This window comes from Typopeltis vanoorti, chromosome 17 (genome assembly GCF_054136105.1).
Source record: "Typopeltis vanoorti isolate ZY-2024b chromosome 17, IOZ_Tvanoo_1.0, whole genome shotgun sequence".
NCBI classification, from domain to species: domain Eukaryota; kingdom Metazoa; phylum Arthropoda; class Arachnida; order Uropygi; family Thelyphonidae; genus Typopeltis; species Typopeltis vanoorti.
In genome coordinates this window covers 92,094,821-92,115,696 of record NC_143565.1, presented here as the reverse complement: position 1 = coordinate 92,115,696, position 20,876 = coordinate 92,094,821, and the positions used below count along the sequence as shown (strand labels likewise).

The window sequence follows — 20,876 nt, the reverse complement described above, 5'->3', positions numbered from 1 at the left end:
CAGGATCCGAATAAAACCATTTCTTCGTCAATATTTTTATGTGAATCTCATCCACAAAACTTTGTAAGCCTACTGTACATTTGTTCGTGAGCGGACTAAAAATTATTTGATTTAATTCCCTAAACATGGTACTTTTCTTCAAGCCATTTAAGACCTCCAGTAAGTATAAGTTATTGTCAAATAATGATAGTACTGATTGATCTATCACTGGAAGATGAAAATAATCTACTACCTAAAGACATTCAGAACATCCATATCACAGTGGAATTCAAATCCAAGGCGTTTCAGATGCTATCTTGACCAACCAGGCCGCACATCAAGTTTAAACATGAAAAAGTCCACATAAGTTTCGGGATAAGATCATATTGGCGATAATTAATAACACTTTTAGTTTATAGTACTGTTACTATAAACTAAATGAAATTTAGTTTATAGTAATAGTATTGATTTCATTAAATGTAGACCATGGATCTTGGATGAGAGTGGATGAGTCCTGAAGTTCATTTACTCTGTAAATATTGTTTTATTGGCAATATCTCTATTCGAAGAAGCAGCAGTATTTCTGAGCATTTGAAATCCAATAAGTTGGTGTTTACGAGTGGGTAAGTCTGGTGTTGTGATCGGTAAAATAGTAATGGCGTCTAAATCAGAAGTGTATATATTCAGGCTGTGATATTAAAGGACTCATGTGACATTTGTAAAACACTTCTCGCGGTAGGTCGACAATGTTTAAGCAGCTGTGTGGGAGATTTCTATGTTCACTGTTCTAAGTAATTTCAGCCTACTAGTCCTGAAGTTCATTTACTCTGTAAATATTGCCTTATTGGCAATATCTCTATTCGAAGAAGCAGCAGTATTTCTGAGCATTTGAAATCCAATAAGTTGGTGTTTACGAGGGGGTAAACACCAACTGGTCTGGAAAGTTCTGATAGCGCCTAGAAAATAAAAATCATATTAAAGCAACTGATATAACCACCAGAAAGAACATACTACTAACAGTAGAGTTATGAAGGCAACTTATGTTCTTATATTCTTATATCCTCGTTTGTTCTTTCTTGTGGTTATATCAGTTGCTTTAATATCATATTTGTTCTAGGTGTTTATCAGAACTTTCCAGACTCCACCTCATATATTATTGCTTCCTAAATAGATCTCATGGCTTCATTGAGATGAATGTTAACAAGGTGTGAGTACTGTTAAACACACTTGGCCACAGTATTCTACTATGGAATACACTAACACCAAAGCAATTTAGCGTAGTAGGCCGGCATTTGATAACATCAGAAAGCTCTAATATGTTTTTTGAAAGATCTGTTTAGAGTCACTCCCACTCCTAGATACTTTGAGATTATATTGTATTGTATTTCATATAGTTTTTCTAAAATATATATTTACTAGTGTAATTAGATTAGTTGTTAGTGGGAATCAGCCTCTTCAGTTTTATTGGGATTGAGTCGCAAGCACCATTTAAAGTAGTTGTCAAGTTTTGCTAAGCCCATGTTAATCTATTCTCTACAACTCGAAAAGTGGTAGTCTGGAAATTATAATGTCATCCGCGTACATAATGTTTCGTGAGACAATAGTGAGGATGGCATAGGTGTAGATACTGTAAAGCATTGGAACTAGCAAAGATCTTTTTTGGTAGACCATTACTTGGCTTATGGAATTGACTTTATAAATCTGAATCATTGGCGTATACATGAATCCATCTTTGTGAAAGCATATTTTTTATAAGATTAGTAATCTTGAGAGAAAGAATGACCTCTAGGAATTTTAAAGTAAGATCTCTCTCCAATACCACACGCTCTTGAAAGATCCACCAGGAAAAATATTATTATTGGGCATTTTTGAAGTTATTTTCAATATATGTGATCAAAGCTAACACCTGATCTTAGCAACTTCAGTGAGTTATGAATCTCGTCTATTGTATGGGTTTTGCGCAGGTGATTGGGAAAAAACCCTATTGTCCAGCAATCCGTCAGAAAGTTTCGAGTCGATTTTGAGCAAAGCAGTGGGTTGATAGCGCGTGATAAGAGATGGGTTTTCCCAGATTCTAAAATACCTATTCTTTTTGATCTCTTAAAGAGTGATAGAAACGTTCCTTTATCTTTGATGTTATTATGTTACTATGCTCAAATGCCATTAAATGGTACTTGAGCTGCATTTCTTTCTGAATTCTGAATAGGCTAGCTGTTTCCAAGTTTTCCGAAACTTATAAAAGAAGGTATGAGCGAAAGAAAAAAATTTTAAAATTTGAAAGCTTTGCTTTCACCTCTCTAGTAGCACATTTGTCAAGTGTAATTAAGTAGTTAGGGTATATCAAGTATATCAGTATCATTAACATTGATAGAATATTTTTTTAAACTCGTGAAGGTTACAAAAATAATGTTGCAGTATTTCCAGCATAGGACTTATGGCCACAGCATAGAAGCTGTAACAATGCTCTCGAAGCCTGTCAGGAATGCTGTCCCAGTACTTAAGATGCCTCAACTCAACGTAAGTCATTTACAGATCCAAATGTGACTAACTAACATATTTCTTAAATGATCACCAAATTAATGTCCTTGTGCTTTAAGAGAGACTCAAGGAGGGTGAATCTTAACTGATTTCAGAGGATAAATTACTGGATATTCCATAACTTACATTAAGCATCTTAAATGTGGAGCAGTTGCTATTAATAATTCCCATGATATAGCGGATAATACTATTTATCTATCTACAGTAATTTTCTTTGTCTATAAACTACGTATATTACCTGATCGCTTTTTATCTTTTTTTTTATCGTGAATAAAACTTGAGCTTCTAGCAGGAAATAACCCACTCTATTCTGGAAACTACTAACTACCTTGTTCATCTTTCAGAAGAGAAGCTAGCCAGTATCATACGGAAGCAGCAGAGTTTTTCGTTCTAAGACGCTTGCGTATTTCATTCCGTATAACAAATCGACCACCAGAGAACATTGCAATTTATAGACTGAATATACTTAACCCGAGGCGGATGCAGCAGAAGAAAAGAAAAAGGCTGCATCACTGAATGCTAGTAATTCACCCAACATGGGAAGGAAAAGGAGAAGGAGTAGAGTCTCTCTCTCTCTCTCTCTCTCTCTCTCTCTCTCTCTCTCTCTCTCTCTCTCTCTGTTATATTTGTTTTGATTTTCCTGTATGGGGTTTTATTTGACAATAATATATCCTTGTAATAAATAAGTACAATCTTTTTGCTTTGCCGAAGAGACCAGAAAGTCGATAACTTGGAAAATCCTCTCAGAGCTGCTTCTCTTTCAGTGTTAAATCGGAATTCATCTCTCTCAATAGAAATTTATAAATCTGTAGACGGGATTGGGATGCCGAAGTGTTTATCTCATAAGCAAGTATTTGATATATATTCAAATATAAATATTCTATCCATATAAATATTTTGTTCATCCTTTTGCGAAAACTATAATTTTAAACTAGTTGTATGACCTGATGTTCCATAAGCTGTTTAATTTCATCATAATAGACAGATTAATAAAAGCGCAATAAATTTCTTAAACTTTTACAATCACTGACATCAATTTAATTTATCTAGAAAATCAATTAAAATTAAATAAATCCTCCAACTCATTTTATTCTACAAAGAAAGTAGGCGGAACTCCTTTAGCCTTAACTAGCTTTTGAAGATAGCTGGGTAGCCAATCTCAAGCCTTCTCTGATGGTGTGCTGAAGCTATTAGCGAACCAAGATTTTCAAGAGAGAGAGAGAATGCAGAAGAAATTGTAGCCATCTTATGTTCATTAAACCATAACATTAGTATTATTGTCCATAACAGTTGCGAGTTCTGCGGTCTGTTTTGTTGGAAAAAAATCCGCTATGGGGGTAGCTGTACTCGCCTTTACCAAAGATCGGCTAACTCAGGAACTGGCTGTAGAAAGGTATAGAAAAGTTCCTCTAATTGGCAACACTAATCGAACCCATAGCCGTCTTTCTTCTGACAGCCTAGATAATTACATTGTCATGAGCTGGACATTAGAAAAATCATAAAGCCACGATACGAATATTTAAAAAGATTGTATATATTTTGGAAAGTGCTAACTACATGAACATTCTTTCCTTATACAATACTATGTTGAAATATAGTGCATTCATAATACTTATCCATCCGATTGGAAATGGATTTATTTCATCAGTGTTAAGTTCCCTATGTATTTCTCTACTAGTAATACCTTCCAATTTCTATCAGCTGACAATGTTGTGTACATTTGATATTGTACGAAGCAATCTTTTATCAATGTCACGAATGTATAAGGCACTGGTGAACATCTCTATCGAAGTTCTAAATCCTCTGAGGAATCTCTCTGTTTGCCTTACATAGCGGTACAAGCCACATAAGATGATAGGAATATGCATGTCGCTAACGTTCATTCTGAAACAGGAATTGTTCCAATACTTATTTAAACATACTATATTACCTATGTATAATAATATTTTTATATTAAAGTAGAAAGATTAATCTACTGGCTGACTATTTAGCTAGCATTACGAAGAGAATTTAATCAATCAGTCACATGCATTATATCCATAAAGTGTATGTTTACCAGCTTGTCTGTGTTTCTAAGGTAAAAAAAAAAAAAACGAGTTGCCAAGAAGAAACCGTACCAACTTCGTAAGAAACCCCTCTAAAGAACCCATATGGATTAAATAAAGACATGAGGCTGCTCTGGGGGTTTCTATTGTTCATCACTGTTTTCGGTTTAAACCAGTGAAAAGATACGACGCACAACTTATTTCATTTTACTAATTTCATGAATTGTGGTGTACTTATCAGGAATAGATGTTTTTAATTTGAAAACAAAAAAGCAGCAGGATTATTTTAATACATAAACTAGCGTTAAGTAGATTGTCTGTCATATTTGATTCATTGTTAATCTGTGCTGTTCATAATTTACTTAGCTCCTGAGTCCCTTAGGTCTTTTATATAAGCCGACCAGAGATGGTTTTAAGATAAGGCCTTGATTTCTATTATACTATACATTGGTCTTTAAAATTTAGAATCTAGCTGTTTGTAAACAGCAGTCTTGGTTGCTAATTTGGCCTGATTTATGAGCTCTTTTTTTTTCTCTGCATTTTTAATGTGTTCTTCTTTCATACGAATTTCTCCTTGATGTCCCGTTCTTCCGACGTTCAGCGAATAAATAGAACGTGCAGGCGCAGCAAATTTCATAAACACCTGGTCTTTTAAGCGATGAATGAGGGTTTTTTTTTTTTTTTTGGTACCCGAAGCAAACATGGTGACTTTTGTCATAGGTGGAAACAACTTCGAGGTCGTATTGTTTCAAAACAGCTGCTTCATTAGTGACATTTTATGTATGATAGGTAAAGTAACGTACCTTTGTAGTTCATGTTTGCATGTAGGTTGAAACATTTGGTGGCTAATAAAAGGTTGATGTTGGTTTTACATCGTAACCATTCTTTAGATGCATTTATTTAAAGTATTCCATTTCTTTTTTTTTTTTGTTGTCTCTAGATATGATACATGCTCTGCCTCTAAGGATTTTTGACACCTCTCTCTCTCTCTCTCTCTCGCGCGCACACACACACACACACACACACACACACACACACACACACACACACACACACACACACACACACACACACACACACACACACACACACACACACACACACACACACACGATTAAATAAGTGAAAAACAAAATTTATTCCAAAGATCTTGAAAATAGGGCGCAGTTTTGGCGGAAAGATTGCATTTGCATACAAAACCCGAAGCATGATCTCAAACCCAATGAGCGGTTTAGATTATGCTTTTATTATTTTTTTTATTCTTTTATTCATTAATTCTTCTGTTCATTAATTCTTTCTTTTATTCTTTATTATTATTTTTATTTATTGTTCGTCATCAGCGATGTTTAATTCGTAACATTATTATATGAAGATTCGAGATAGTTTTTTAACTTTTTTATTAATTGTTTTGGATAATAGTACTCCGTGACATAACCCGAATACGGATTCCATCATCGAAAATTTCCCTGCATCATCCTGCAGTAGGCTTTCGGTTGGCGAACTTGAGAGCTTTCATTAAGCCACCGGTCTGCTGAGGGGATTTCGACGTAGAGTAGTTATAATACCAAGTTGTGATAAGTTAATTATTTTCAGTAAGTCATGACATTAAACATAAAGTAACAAAGTAAAGTCATATATTTAAATAATAGAACTTGGAATTTCCGGTGTGACTGATGACGCCATCTACCGGCAATTTAAGGAAATCTGTGCAGAGATCGGTCCATCCGGAGTAACTGTCGCCTAATTCAAGGTTGGATACTTTTCCAAGAACATTTTTTATTAGTTACTTTTCCCAAAATGCGAGTACCCATATTATATACATTTCGCCCAATCGTATGTATATATAGACATGGTTCCAGCTCAATCGACTTTTATAAAATTTGAAATCCTTACTAAAATGCTGTTTCAGTTTTCATTTAAATTAGATTTTGAAATGATAAAAAATAATAACGTCACCATTAGTGGACGAAATTTTAAGCTAGAAAGCTTGTACGTTTTAAATGCAAGTTTTTATAATTGTTTCTATAATTAGATCGTTTTCACTTGAAATGGGAACCCACTCATCAGTTTTAAATGCATTTCCCAAAATTTGTCACCTTGATTACATTTAATACGGAGGTAGGAACGTTTCCTTTCAAGAAATTCAGTTTTTTTTATATATTTTTTTTCCGCGAACCTTCGTACCTATCTTATAAAATTACGAATTTCATAGAACACAAACTTAACAAGTTTCAGTTCAATAAAACTAAAATTTAAAAGTATATACTACATAAATATATTCACAAGTTACCGGTATTTCAAAATATCAAGCATTACTAAGGGTATAACAATATAATTATAATCCGAGATATTCTTCCTACAATTACTTTGAACACTTTATTATAACTTGAACATTCTTTTAACTGTGGAACTCAGGCAATATCTATATCATACAGAATTAAAATATAGTACATATATACACAGTATCTACACAATGAAAACTGACATATTAGTCTCAAAATAAATGCAACAAACGTTAATATGTACCAGTTTCGCTAAATTTACTTCGCCAAAAAAAGAATTCCTCGTTCTAAATTTGGATAAAATATTTTTCTCTTGTTTCTACTACTAGTTTAATCCCCAGTTGGTCATGCAACTGTTAAACATATTGTTCTTTGTTGACTCAATGATGTAGCGAGCACCATATGGGGGAAATAAGAGCGTGTTCCCCAGAATCTTGTGTGTATGCAGTACAACTAATTGGTAGGCTAAACCAACATGATAGACGCTCTCTCTCATTCTCTCTTCCGGGAGAAAACTCTTACATATCCCAGTTGACGTCAGCAAGTAAAGCGTCGAGCATTTAGCTCGAAACCTTACTGTCAGAGACATGCACGTTAGGAGATTAGGAAAGGATAATAATGGATTAAAGTCGACAGAAGCGAAGTTAGGAAAATGTCAAATGTCAGCATTTGTTGAAATGAAGTAGGCCGCATCGCTCATAGGTTGGTGGCAAACAAAAACATATGCCTTTTCGTTTAACGACGTACATACATCGTCATGTTTATTTTAGCGTTACTGACAGTAAGTCGTATGTCATCAAGTTAATATTAAAATAGCAAGTGCATCGGTAGCGAAGTGAGTAATGAAGACGTCTTTGAGTAAGATTCCCAGACGAATCCTATCTGGGAATCGACTTATATTTATAGAGCTGTTCCTCTCCTACAAAACAGACCAATAGGCCAGTTAGCATTCACTGACAGACAGTCGATTATAGTGATGGATTATTCCAGCATTTCAGTTGTACGCCAAAGATTTATCTAAAAAAAAAACCAAATAACCTGACTGTAACAAGAAATTAAGCCTGCTGTGAAGAAGACAGGATGGGATCTTTGCCTTCAATAAGAGTATAAATAGAGTGCTTTGCTCTTGACTCAATCCCAGAAGCGGCATTTATTTCTGTAGGCCTTGCAGCCTGTCGTTTATGGAAGTGATATAAACAAAATATGACTAATAATCAATATTATTATTAGTCATATTTGGAGTTCCTAAAGAAACAGCCTTAAAATTCCTTCACAGCCACTCAGAATAATCAAAAAAATATTTTTTTTTGAATGACACAATTTTTATTTAATTAGATCTAGGTAGTGAGCAAGCAAGCTGAAATTGTATCTTCAATTTCAGCTTTGCATGGTTTCGAACTTCCGTATTTAACAATAGCTGTGTTTGACCCATTGAATATTTCACTATTATATTTCTCTACGAATTGAACATCAATTTGAAACATTATATTTCTCGACGAATTGAACATCAGTTTTTTACGATTATTTTTTTAATTTCTAAATTCATAATTATGGTAAACAAGAAACTCATCCTGTGTCGATATCTTCCAGAGATAGGAAATGTTTCTTATTTTTCCAGGACTTTTCTTTAAATCATAATAAAAAAAACGAGTAAAATATTTAAATATTTACCAAGGGATCTGACTTCAGCTGACGAGTATGTGGAACGCTTCTCTTCCGTCGGGCATGCGGGACCGCCCGGTGAATGAAGTGAAATTCTCTCTGGGATCCCAACACCTGTAAAAGACAGAAAACACGCAAGTGAAGTATCGTTTCTCCTCTCCATCTCTGATATTGGAATAGTTACTATATATAGACAAATGTAAACAGTACACGGTCCATAGATAATACTCTTACCTGGGTTTATCACTGTCTGAATTACCATTCGTGCGTAAAACACGAAAAAAAAAAGTATTGCTCTTACATCCCACGAAACGTTATCTTTTTATTTGCGAAATGCAAGATAAAACTCCTGATAGTAAAAAATATATATCAACGCGTGTAAGAAAAGAAGTTTGTCTTTAAGACTTTAAGCACCTAATCTTAAGGGCACGCTACTCACGCCGGGGGGGCTATTTCTTTTCTTTATTAAACAAGCTTTAAAACATTATATAGTTCAGAATAATTTTTTATCTCTTTAATTTTGTTCATTTTGAAACAGCTTTATAACGCAGATAACCTCATCTTTATAACCTCACTAGTGCACCACACGACATTGATATAATCCCAAACTATTCAAGTTGTAATTTCATTTGGTAAAAAGTTTTTTAGCTAATGTGTCTATCATCTGTAGCAAAAATCCGAAAATAATCGATTTTGTGAAATGGTCTAGTTAAGCCAAGATAACAGAATTTAGCTATAGAAACTATAGAATGTGTTTCATTTTTTTATAAGAATATCAGCCACGAAAAGATTGTCATCAAGTTATTCTACATTTATATCAATACCACAGGTAGCTAAAAACTGGATAACCAGGGAATCCTGATCTAGAAAACCAAAATGAAACTTTTTTAATCACTTCCAGTTTAGCAGAATGGTGGTTTGACACCAGGTGGTGAATTTATCAACCACGTAAGCGCATCCACAAACATCCTTGCCCACGGCAGGATTCCGATCTGACTAATCGGCCTATACCGGTCGGTTAGAGAGTGGATTAGCTGTCTTCTTCACCAACCAAGTCATGGCCAACAAAATTTTGTATATGTGGGTAGTTACTGAATTTACTTTTTACTTTTTCTAGACAATGATCCAGAGCCAACGTAGTTCAGTAAGTATAGACGACCCTTTGGTCGGAAAGACCTGGGTTCGATTCCCGTTCCGTGACGTGAGGAACCTTTATCTGGTCTCTTTCGATTGAAGGTGAGTTAGCCGGTCTCATGCTGCGGCAGGGTTTTTTTTCACCTGGAAACTCGGGTTTTTGGTCCCCCCAGAACAGGCACACCGACCACGTTGGTATAATCATGGAACACACATGGATTACAGTCATGAATACGTCCCAGCCATATGCCGATCCTGAGCCCGGAAAACATTGGGGGGGGGGGGGAAGCAATGGTGAACTCCCCTGTAAAAATCTCGCCAGGAATAATTTATGAGCAATGCCCACAGAGTCACCTACGGTGGAAAACGACTGAAATAAAAATTAGATCAGATCAGACAATGACCCCCCCCCCCCAAAGGACCAGTAATGTCATCCGTTGCATTTATGGATGACAGTGGTTGTCCTTTATTGCAGAGTTGGTTTATTTCTCTGATATTCTTGCTCCTCATCGCGTGATTAAAATAACATTTCGGAGTGCATGTATGAATCCAGTTTATTTTCGCTCATCTATTCTTATAATCAATGGAAAACTTCCACTGCTGTCCAAGAAAGAGAAAAGTAAATAAAATAAACAATAAATCATTCAATTCCACTAGTCTACCAAGAAGTAGGTAGACTAGTGGAATTGATTTTTTTCTGCTTTGATTCATGACCTACATAGAGTCTGTTTATATGAAATCATTGTCGTTGAACTTTCTGCTGGCAATATGCCAAGATATATATTAAACTAGGCGTGGACCCTGATTAGGTAGTGGTAAAAAATTTAATTCTTTTAAAATTGCATAGTTTGCATATGAAACGTGAGATTTCGTAATTATAGTTGCTGGGTTTTTCAATATATAAATTCGACGTGTTTTATCCTTTTGTTTCCAATGCAAATTGTTCCACTGAAACAAAAAAAAATATACAAATTCTTCAATAAAATCCGTATAACATAAGTAGAGTTTTGGAATAACTTGCTTACGGAAGTACAAAACGAATCTAACTAGTTTATTTTGCGAAACTCACTTAAAAACGCATTAGCCTTCGTCGCCAACACACTGTTGTAGTAATACCAGATTTGAAGAGTGACTGGAATACATTCATTTCAAAGTTTTGCTTCTTTTAAATATGGATGCATCTGCTTCGATTGCAAATACAATTAATGAGCAGCTGTCAAAAACAGACACTGATGCTGCACGACATTATTATGAATGTGGAATTCGCAGTCTGCACTTATCTTAAATTCTTATCGGTAATCATTATGATCTAGACAGAACACAATAGTTTTGATTTTCCATTAAAATATAATAGCTTTTTTTTCTCACGATAACAGAAAAACAAATGGGGATTTAGCATTTACAAGCTTCGTAAGTTTGAGAATTACTGGTTTATTGTAGAAACAAAGTGCTAACAATTTGTACGCTGGACATTGAGTTTGCCAATTTTGCATTAAGGGTTTTCTTTAGTAGTCTTGCTTTCAATTCACTTAAAAATCATTGGCCTTCAACAAACTGTGATAACAAAAATGTGCGTAACTTTCAATAGACAGAAATCCTTTTGGATCCTTTCGAAATGTTTGGTAGGTTAATCTTTTTAGCTCGCTCAACTGTAAATTAGTTTTATGGGTGGCTATTTTTTATTCCTTAAAAGATTAGTCTTGTTTACTGAAACAGGAGATGAAACTAGGATTAAGGAAAATGAGAAAGAGAGAACATGTCATTTATTTGATTTCTTTAAAACAAAAATAAGAATGGAAGAGAATTCACTCAATTTCTCATTGTTCCTCACGCCCCATGGCTCAGTGGAAGAAACCAATTCAAGTCTCTAAAACACTAATGGAAGGGTATCATTATTATACAGTGCATTAGATGTGTATCAAGAAAACGACTGTTATTTATTGATCTCCAAGAAGTAAGTTAAAGTATTGCGCGGAATGGGGGACCTATTGGTTGAATTGATTTCTGCAGCCAGCAACATCCGAAGCCATACTAACATATAAAGAGAATAAATAGTACCTGGAGGGAGATAGAAATCCCGATGTGACAGCAGATGAATGATATTGATTCTGTTTAAAACGCATGTCATGAAAACGATACCATGATGAGTTCTGTAATTAAAACTGCCGTCTGTTACTAAAGCCCATTATCGAGATAATGACTTTTTTTGAAGCCAGGAGGCACTTCGTGTAGTGATTTTGGAAAATCGCTACATTTTCGTATGTTTCTTTTCTTTTTCCTTTTTTCTAAACATTGAATTTAACATCTTTTGATTTAATTATTATTAGTTTTATAAATAGCTCACATTTCTAACTGTAATTTATATCGTGTTGTAGTTATAGTGTGGAACTTAAAATTATCGATATTACAACATTAAGCTTGAAAAGTGTGAAGTGGCATGTTTTAATAATTCTTCCAAGAAAGAAACACCAGTAAAATATATTTTAGCATATTCCCATAAAAGCAAATTTAATTTAAATTCTTATCGGTAATCATTATGATCTAGACAGAACACAATAGTTCTGATTTTCCATTAAAATATATAAATCCATCACATATATAAATCCATTACATTCATTCATTCATTTCAAAAATTTAGACCTATTATGGTCTGTTATGGAGTCAGACTCCATAAATTTCCTGTTTTCGAATGGTTTGGATTGAATGTTGAGTAGTGTTGTTTCTTATGCTATATATTTTGTAACAGGAATTTAAAATGCTTAGATTTCTATAATTGTAGATGCTCTTCGTTATCTTTTATATACTTATATATAAATAGGAATTAATATGCTCTTTTCAGTCTTTTGAGATTTTCATGGAATAAATGTTTTATTGAAAAATAATAAATCTTTCTCTAAATCCTGGAGAATCTTATGAATGACGATCAGTTAATAAACCTTTTGGTATTATCCATTCATATTAATGCGAACAGAAATTCTATAAATGGAAAATATATACCAAATTGACGTTGCACGGATATGTTGCTGTGTCGAATTGTTATGTTGAAACCTTCCACCATCGCTTTACGTTAAACTAGAAAAAACTTTGTAATACAATTTAAAGATAAACGTTTTGCGTATTTTTTTGCTAATTTTAATTGTCCAATTAATTAAACTGTTTAATGTTTACTGAGATGTCTTACAATAAGTTAAATCAAGTTAGAACAGTGGAATATCGAGATATATGTTCGATTGTGGAATCATGTTACTTTAATATGCTGATTTTAGGTATAGCCTATACTCTTAACGAATTTGTTATGGAACTTATGAAATTTCGACATACTCTAGTGAGGTTATATGACATAAATGACAGTGTAGGTGGAATATTTTTGAATTTGTCAAACGAATGTTTTAGTTGATTTTTTTTAATTTCTAGGAGAGAAAAGTCTCTAGGTTTGTTTTATGCAGATTGTGTCATATATCCACTGCAAGTATCTAATGTAATGAATGTGCTTAGTGCTATATTTAGTTTCACGTAGCACGCGCTTTTAAAAAAGCTTTCATTCTATTCAAATAATGCACTTTTTTTGTCTTTTATTCAATTATTACCTGACTTCGAATGCACGATACACAGAACTCACAAAAGAGCTACTACGTTTCTACAACCAGATTGGAAGCCTTGAAGGTATCTTAACTCACTATTTCTTGTTACCAACTGATTAGATTAGGAATAATCGATTTGGATTTCCACTCTCAGTCTTAAATATCACCGATGCTAGAACTTCTTTTCCTCTGGCGCAAATTTAAGTAATACTTATACAAATACACGAAGTTTGCCTTCAAATTTTTAAAGTAAATTTAAAATGTTCATTCACTCCTAGATATACGATGTTACTTCTATATATAGAAGTGCAGCGAATGTCGAAGTAGTCACCATCTTCATCATCGTTATTGTTTGCTTAATTTGCATATAAAATATAAAAAAAGAAACGTGGTTTTGTTATTAGGAAGGAATTTCTTGTGTCCTATGAAATGAACTGTTAAGCCATTTAGCTGATCAAAGCACTCGATCTGAAGTCTAATCTTCACTTATTATGACATTTCTAGGACCATACGCTTACTTAATAATTAGCTTTATATACCCATCAGAACTGGAACACATTCTACTAGGCATTTTAGGTATAGGCCCAACAATACCTTGAAGCTTAGTGGATTTGGTTGGCATCTCAACTGTATCAGCCTTTTTTCATGTAAATTACGTTTTTTTTTTCTCACCAGAAAAAATACACCAGAAGAATGCAGAAGAATGAAGAATGTCATCATCAGCTAATTAAAAAAAATGGAGATTTATTTATACTCAGCAAACAATGATGGAACTGGAGGGGGTTGGAATATTATTCAAGAAGGAACTAGCAGAAAAAGTACCATCAATTGAAAAAGTATCTGAAAGAATTCTCATAACCATAAATACCAACCCCAAACCGACAATAATATCCACATACGCTCCACTAGAAGACAAAGACATCTATTATGAAGATCTTTTTGAAGCTGTCATGAACATCACAGTCCACAATGTCACACTCATTGATGGCGATTTTAATGCCCAAATTGGTAAAGACATTGCCAGTACTACTAAAAACGTGGGTCAATATACTTATTATGAAACCACAAATGACAATGGACATTCTCTTAAGAACTTCTGCAATAGCCATAATATGGTAATCACTCAAAACAAATTTCTTCATCCAGAAGGGAAGACTATGGACCTGGAAACATCCAAATGGTTCTCATTCCCAAATAGACCACATCCTAATCAATGGAAAGTGGATCAGATCAATCAAGAACTGTCGAGCATATAATACTGTTGAACTAAACTTTTACTAAAAGCCTCTAAAAATAACGGGCCTATAAGGAAACAACACAACCGGTACAAACTAAATAACCCAGAAATTTCAGCATCTTTATGCAGAACATTAGAAGACAATATGGAAAACATTCTTAAAGATCCAGTTAATAAAAAGTATAAGGGTATCATTGAGGCAATAAACATAATATCCAACAAAATTCTTGGAAACAACAACAAAAAAGACTCGGAAAAATAGATTAACCCTGAAACTGAAAAAAAATATACAGATGGAAGAAATAAAGCAAGGAAACTCTACCGCTTAAACAGGAATGAAATAAATAAAGATAAACTAGACATTTTAAATAACAAGGTCAATGAACTAATGATCAGAGACAAAGAAAATCAAATAAATACTGCGAGGAACTTGAAAATTATAATATAACTGGGAATGCTAGAAACACTTTTCAAATGATAAACCACATCTGTCATCACAAAACAAAAAGAAGTGGAAATATTGTCACACATGACAAAAACAGTAGATAGCTATCAGTAAATTCGAACTTGATGAAAGAATGGAGAAACTGCTTTCAAAAATTACTGAATGTTGATAATGCCAAACATTCACGTCAGTTAGCTGACCTGTATCTAACCACCACTCTACCAATAAATTGTGAAGACTTCACTGAAAAGGAACTAAAAATAGCAATAGATCAAACAAAAACAGGAACATCCCCAGAGATTGATGGAATCAGAGCAGAAGCTTTCCAATCTCCTTGTCATAATGAATCAAGCTTTAAGCACTGGAATAATACCTCAGCAATAGAAACAAGGTTTTATTGTCCCTATACTCCAAAAGGACAGACTTAATAGAATGGATAACTACAGAGGTATTACTTTGCTATCAGCCACAGTTGAAATCTGCAATAGGATGATACTCAATAGAATAATTGACTTAAAACCACTTTTAAGAAAAAAAAACAAGCTGGATTTCTAAACAAAACTATGCACAATAGAACAGATACATTGCATCAGAAAAATCATAGAACGTTCACGTGATACAAAGTTACCACTCATTTTAGCCTTTATAGACTTCAAAAAAGCCTTTGACTCTGTTAATAGAGAAGCAATGTTTAAAATACTCAGCTTCTTATGGTCGACCCTCAAAAATCAATCCAAGCACTTATAAAGATTACAATGCTACAGTAATCTTTGAAACAGAAACATCTGAATCCTTTCCAGAGTCCTGCAAGGTGATGTACTAGCACCTTATTTGTTCTTGGTATGTTTGCACTACATCTTCGGACCATCAACACAGAAGATCTTGGTTTTAAGATTAGAACGTCCACCCACACCATGCAAATAACTGATCTTAGCTTTGATCACGATGTTGTGCTTATTGATACAGAACCAACAACTAGATCCATCTTCTTGTATGGTTCTCAAACCTGGACAATAAGCACCAAAAAAAAACTACATATCTAATTAACTCCTTTGGAACTACATGTCTCAGATTGAGCCTTAGATACACTTGGATGGACTGTGTCACTAACTCTGCTATGTTAAATCTAGCTAAGCAAGAACCACTTGTCAGTATAGTAAAAAACTACAACTGAGATGGCTTGGACGTCAACTCAGACATCCCGAAGTCTCATCCTTTTTTTGGAATCCCTCATCCTGTACAAAACAGAAGAAGGCAATCACCGTAGAGGAAGACCATGAAAAAAACTTTTGGCAATACAGTTATGAAACTATCAATAGGCTGAACTGTAAAACTCCATCTGACATTAGCTCAAGATAGAAAGACTTGTAAGACCATAAATTGCAATCTTTAATTTTTAATGTAAATCTCTTTTCCCTTTTCACATTGTGTCATACTGTGAATAAACTACGTTAATGATGATGACGCTGACTTCTTAGACTCAATCGTCCTGGTATAATTCCAAACAACAACCGCATTCCAATGGTTATATTAATTAATCTAAAAAAAAAGAAGAACAATGTGTTTTAGCTACTAAAATTACATTTTTCTTGAGCTATGAATCCATCTAGTCGAGGACGCATTTTTAAAAATTGCCCGTCTTAGCTACAATATCATCACTAGTTAACATGAATTAATTTTTTGATTCTGATCATTGCTATTTAAATTTTACATTTTGATGTTATCATCTACATGGATGAAAGAATGACGAAGTAATGTAATCAACAGAATTATATTTCTCTTCCTTTCCATAAGTTTATCATCTCCAAAACTCAAATATTCTGTACAGCAGTTCCACGAGAAATATATATTGTGGTCCAGTTAAGTAGTTTAGTTCTTGGAGTTTGTAAGTAGCGCTTCATTATGTAATATTGGTTAGCTGTGTTTAATCATGGCTAACCAATATTACATAGTTCAGTATTACATAGCTCAATCATCCATGTGATAGGTTCATAACTGTCATATGGATGACTAATCAGTCTGGGAACTCAATGGTCAAAATATGATATATTTTTTTAGCTAAAAATCGGAATTAACTCAAGGAATCAACCAAAATTTGGGCTGATTCTGAATTGGTCCCAATTTTGGTTGATTCCTTGAGTTGATTCCGATTTTTACATCCTTAGAAACTTATCAGATTTCGCAAGTGATATACGGTGTCGTTTCTCGCAGGAATGTTGGAAATCACTTGCAAACTAAACGCATTCACAAGCATCCATCTGTGTACCCACAGTGGGATGCGCGTGAACAGCCTGTAGATGGAAAGCAGTGACTCTGTTTACTCGGGCTAAATAAACATGCTGGTTTATAGTTCAATGATATATTTGTAATATGCGAGAGCTATTACAAATCCCATGCGTTGTAGTTAATAAAATTCGTTTTTATCCTCTGATCCTAAAGTAACCAATTACTTCTGCCTTTATTAACATTTAAAGTTAAGAAGAGTTTACATATTGGACTTAATTTTAATGGTAAAATGCAGAACGGTTTCCTACAACTATAAACTGAGTTTATGGAGATTGTATGAATATCATTTCCAGATCAGACTTCACAGTGAGATCTGTAAGCAACTCCAAAGTAAATTGACATATATTATGTCTAGGCTGCTAATTTAATCGTAATAAATGAATAAATAACAATATAAAGCTCCTATTTAACACAGAATAGTATTCTCGTAGCTGCAATTTTCAAAGTTGAGTCCTACACAGTATGATAATGAGAATTAATTGTCTCGCCCTGAAAGCGAATAGAGTATTAACATTTATACAACATATAATTGCGAGAACTCGAAATTGAATTATATATCAGCATAATTTATCAAGTAAATTCAAATGCCCACTACACACACACACACACACACACACACACACACACACACTGTAGGATCACAGTCTTTCACCCAATTAATTAATTTCTTTCACGCAAACTTTCACTGGAATTGCTTTACTGTCTTAACGAACTTAACCTCCTTCCATTAAAAAGAAAGAGAGAGAGAGAGTCACATCATCACCATAGCAACAAGGTTTAAAGGTGACGATGGATAAAAAAAAAGGACAGTGAAGAAACTAGCAAGCTTCATCAAGTCAGTAAACTTTGGCTTTAAATTAGGTTGGTGTAGTTTCTGATATGTGTACCACATCAAAGTCAGCGTGAAGCAACAAAAAGGAATTGAAAACAAGAAAAAGGACAGAGAATGACAATGGAAATAATTCATGTCTATTCACACTGTAGCATTGACATTCAGATGAAGTTTGGTCGTGACAATAGTCTCATTGAAATTCAACTTCATTTAATAAAGATATTGACGGTTTATGTAAATTACCGGTCTAAAGAGAATTAAAGGTAGGATTTATGCACGCGTGTGTCTTTTATTTAACCTCATTTCATGGAAATAGCTTATTGTAGCATAGCACAACTATTTCCATTGGCAACACGGAAATACGCCATAGGATTTGAAAAGAAAGAAATCGAAGACTGGAATTTATACGTATTTCCAGTCTTCGATTTCTTTCTTTTCAAATCCTTGATAATCTCTTGTTCTTTTTTTATCTGCAAATTCTATTTTATCGAGCTTTTCATTGAGATTTAAATAAACAAAGAGCTACATTTAAATCTTTCAATGCTATCAGCAGTTACTTTTCTCGGAAAAAGAATTGTATTGTGTCTTACTTGTTAACACACTGGTGTCATTATCTCTACCAGAAACGAATAGAATAACGTCCAAATTAATTGAAAGCGGTATTTGGGGTTTGTGTTTTACTGTATTACGACACTTCCTTCGTAGATTATGAAAGGGTTGCTTTTATAATGCATAATGTAAACCGCAATATATATAAGTCATTACTTAGTCATGGTTGATAACAAACTTTGAGCTAAGGGTTGAAAGGAGAGTGAGTGTGTCAACACAAATGGTTATTTTTAGCCGCTTTAATCTCACACACCTCTCTAGCAAGGCGATAATACGTTAAGTGTTGGTAGAATAAGTTAAAAGGAAAGGAAATGACGCTTGAGAAATGCTGGTAACATAATTAGGAACATAGCAGGTAACCTCCTTACCTCAATTCATGTTTTAATAACATGAATTGTGGTAAGAACAATACCTTATCTGTCTTTATATTATCGGATTCAATACATCAAGTTGTATGTTATTCCTAACAACGCCACTTTTTAATCATTAAAATAAATTCGCAGTAGTAGAAGGAGAATAAATGTCTTTATCATAGACAAACTGTAAATGTATAATGTCGGTACTTTAAACACGAATATTTTTCAAATCAAATTGTTGATAGTTACATAATCTACTGTACATTAGCTGTTCACCTGTTTTAGATAGTTATGGACAGGGTGATCAAAATTAAAGCATCCCTCTTTAAAACCTTGTGGAGTGCCATCCAGTGATCCAAATGCTGCGAAACGTTGCATAAATACATTGTCTGTCATGTGGAAGATATTTGAAAAAAAAAAGTTAGTTCTAAAATTCACTACCGGGGGCAGTGCAAACACCAAATGCATGGAATTTGCATATCACGCACCTCTTCAGGTGCCAGGAGGGTTTAAAAAGATATACACGGGATTTTTCCCTTCATTATGGTTATTAATACCGTCCGCAGTGATGGCACTAACCTTAGCTGTGCGTGCTTTGCTCGTGAAGCTGTCCACCTAAAACAATTGCGATGCTGTTGATGAACTCTGCGAATTTCGTCGTCTGAACAAATATTGACGAGGTCCACTATCTCCATATGCTCTTCGACGAATGATTAGGCGTTTGAAGAAACGGGGTTGTCGGGAGTTAGACCTGGCATATGTCGCAAGCCAATCGATTCACAACAAGAGAATGAAGTTGCTACTGCTGTTGTGGTGCAGGTCCATCAATAACAGCGTTAGTTCCTGTAGTGCACGTGCTGTATCAAGACACATGGATTTACCTTACACAACTGTCTGGAAAATGCTACTGAACATTCCGCATTTCTACCCATTCAACATAACCTTCACACAGGAGTTGCTCCCGAAGGACTTTGAATGTCGACTAACATTCGCTTTAACATTCCTTGCTCGAGTGGAATTGGACGCTTCGTGGCCATAGACGATTTTGTGGGAAGACGAGGCTCACTTTCACCCGAATACCCACAATTGGCGGATATAAGCTATGCAAAACCCGCATGCAATCCAAACATTTCCATTGCATTCACACAAAGTTACTGTCTGGTGCTGGTTTACAGCTTCATTTATCATTGGACCATTTTCTTTTGGAACATTTGCCAGTCGGATCCTGTGACCTGTTCATATCGTGATACCTGCCGAGAGGTATCGCGATATGATAAACAATTTTGTTGTGCCACAGTTGCAGCAACGCCTGTGCATGGATTCAGTCATTTTCATGAACACACATCGGTCGATCCGTACAGGAGGTTCTTCAAAAACATTTCACGGAAGCCAGATCATGATCAACCGTGCGTTTCCCACTGCATGGCCGCCTCGTTCACCTGATCTGACCCTCTGTGACTTCTAGCTCTGGGGATTTTTTAAAAGACAGATCTTATCGAGATCATCCTGATAACTTGCTAGTGTTGCAAAACAGCATAATGCTATGCGCAACATCAGTCCCAAGCATCTGCGTTCTACCGTTGAACACATTGTGCAAAGGATACAGTTTGTGGCATACCAGGAAGGACAGCATATTGCACAGTAGAGCCCGTGAATGTATAATGGAAGGGAAAAATTACATCTACATTCGGTACACCATACAACGCCCTCGGTGATGGATTTTGGAACTACTTTTTTTATCAGATATCGCTTCTGTCAGATACCGCATGATGAACAATATATTCCTGCAAAATGTCGCAGCATTTGGATTAGTAGATGACGCTCCACAAAATCTTAAACAGGCATACTTTAATTTTGATCACCCTGGTATATATATATTGATCACATTAT

General features: G+C 34.6%; 1 protein-coding gene and 1 long non-coding RNA gene across 2 annotated transcripts in view; one reads left to right on the top strand and one right to left on the bottom strand.

Moving 5' to 3' along the window:
* Nucleotides 1–2,958, top strand: part of LOC150097631 (uncharacterized) — a 70,097-nt gene extending 67,139 nt beyond the window's left edge. The window contains exons 2-3 of the long non-coding RNA XR_016549710.1: nt 2,404–2,496; nt 2,862–2,958. This is a non-coding gene — a long non-coding RNA (uncharacterized LOC150097631). The remainder of the gene's footprint in view (nt 1–2,403; nt 2,497–2,861) is intronic.
* The window catches only part of amon (prohormone processing protease amontillado), a 193,386-nt gene that overhangs the window by 86,914 nt on the left and 85,596 nt on the right, over nt 1–20,876 (bottom strand). Inside the window, exon 2 of the mRNA XM_090407725.1 lies at nt 8,516–8,620. Coding sequence (XP_090263851.1) covers nt 8,516–8,620 — 105 coding nt within the window. The remainder of the gene's footprint in view (nt 1–8,515; nt 8,621–20,876) is intronic.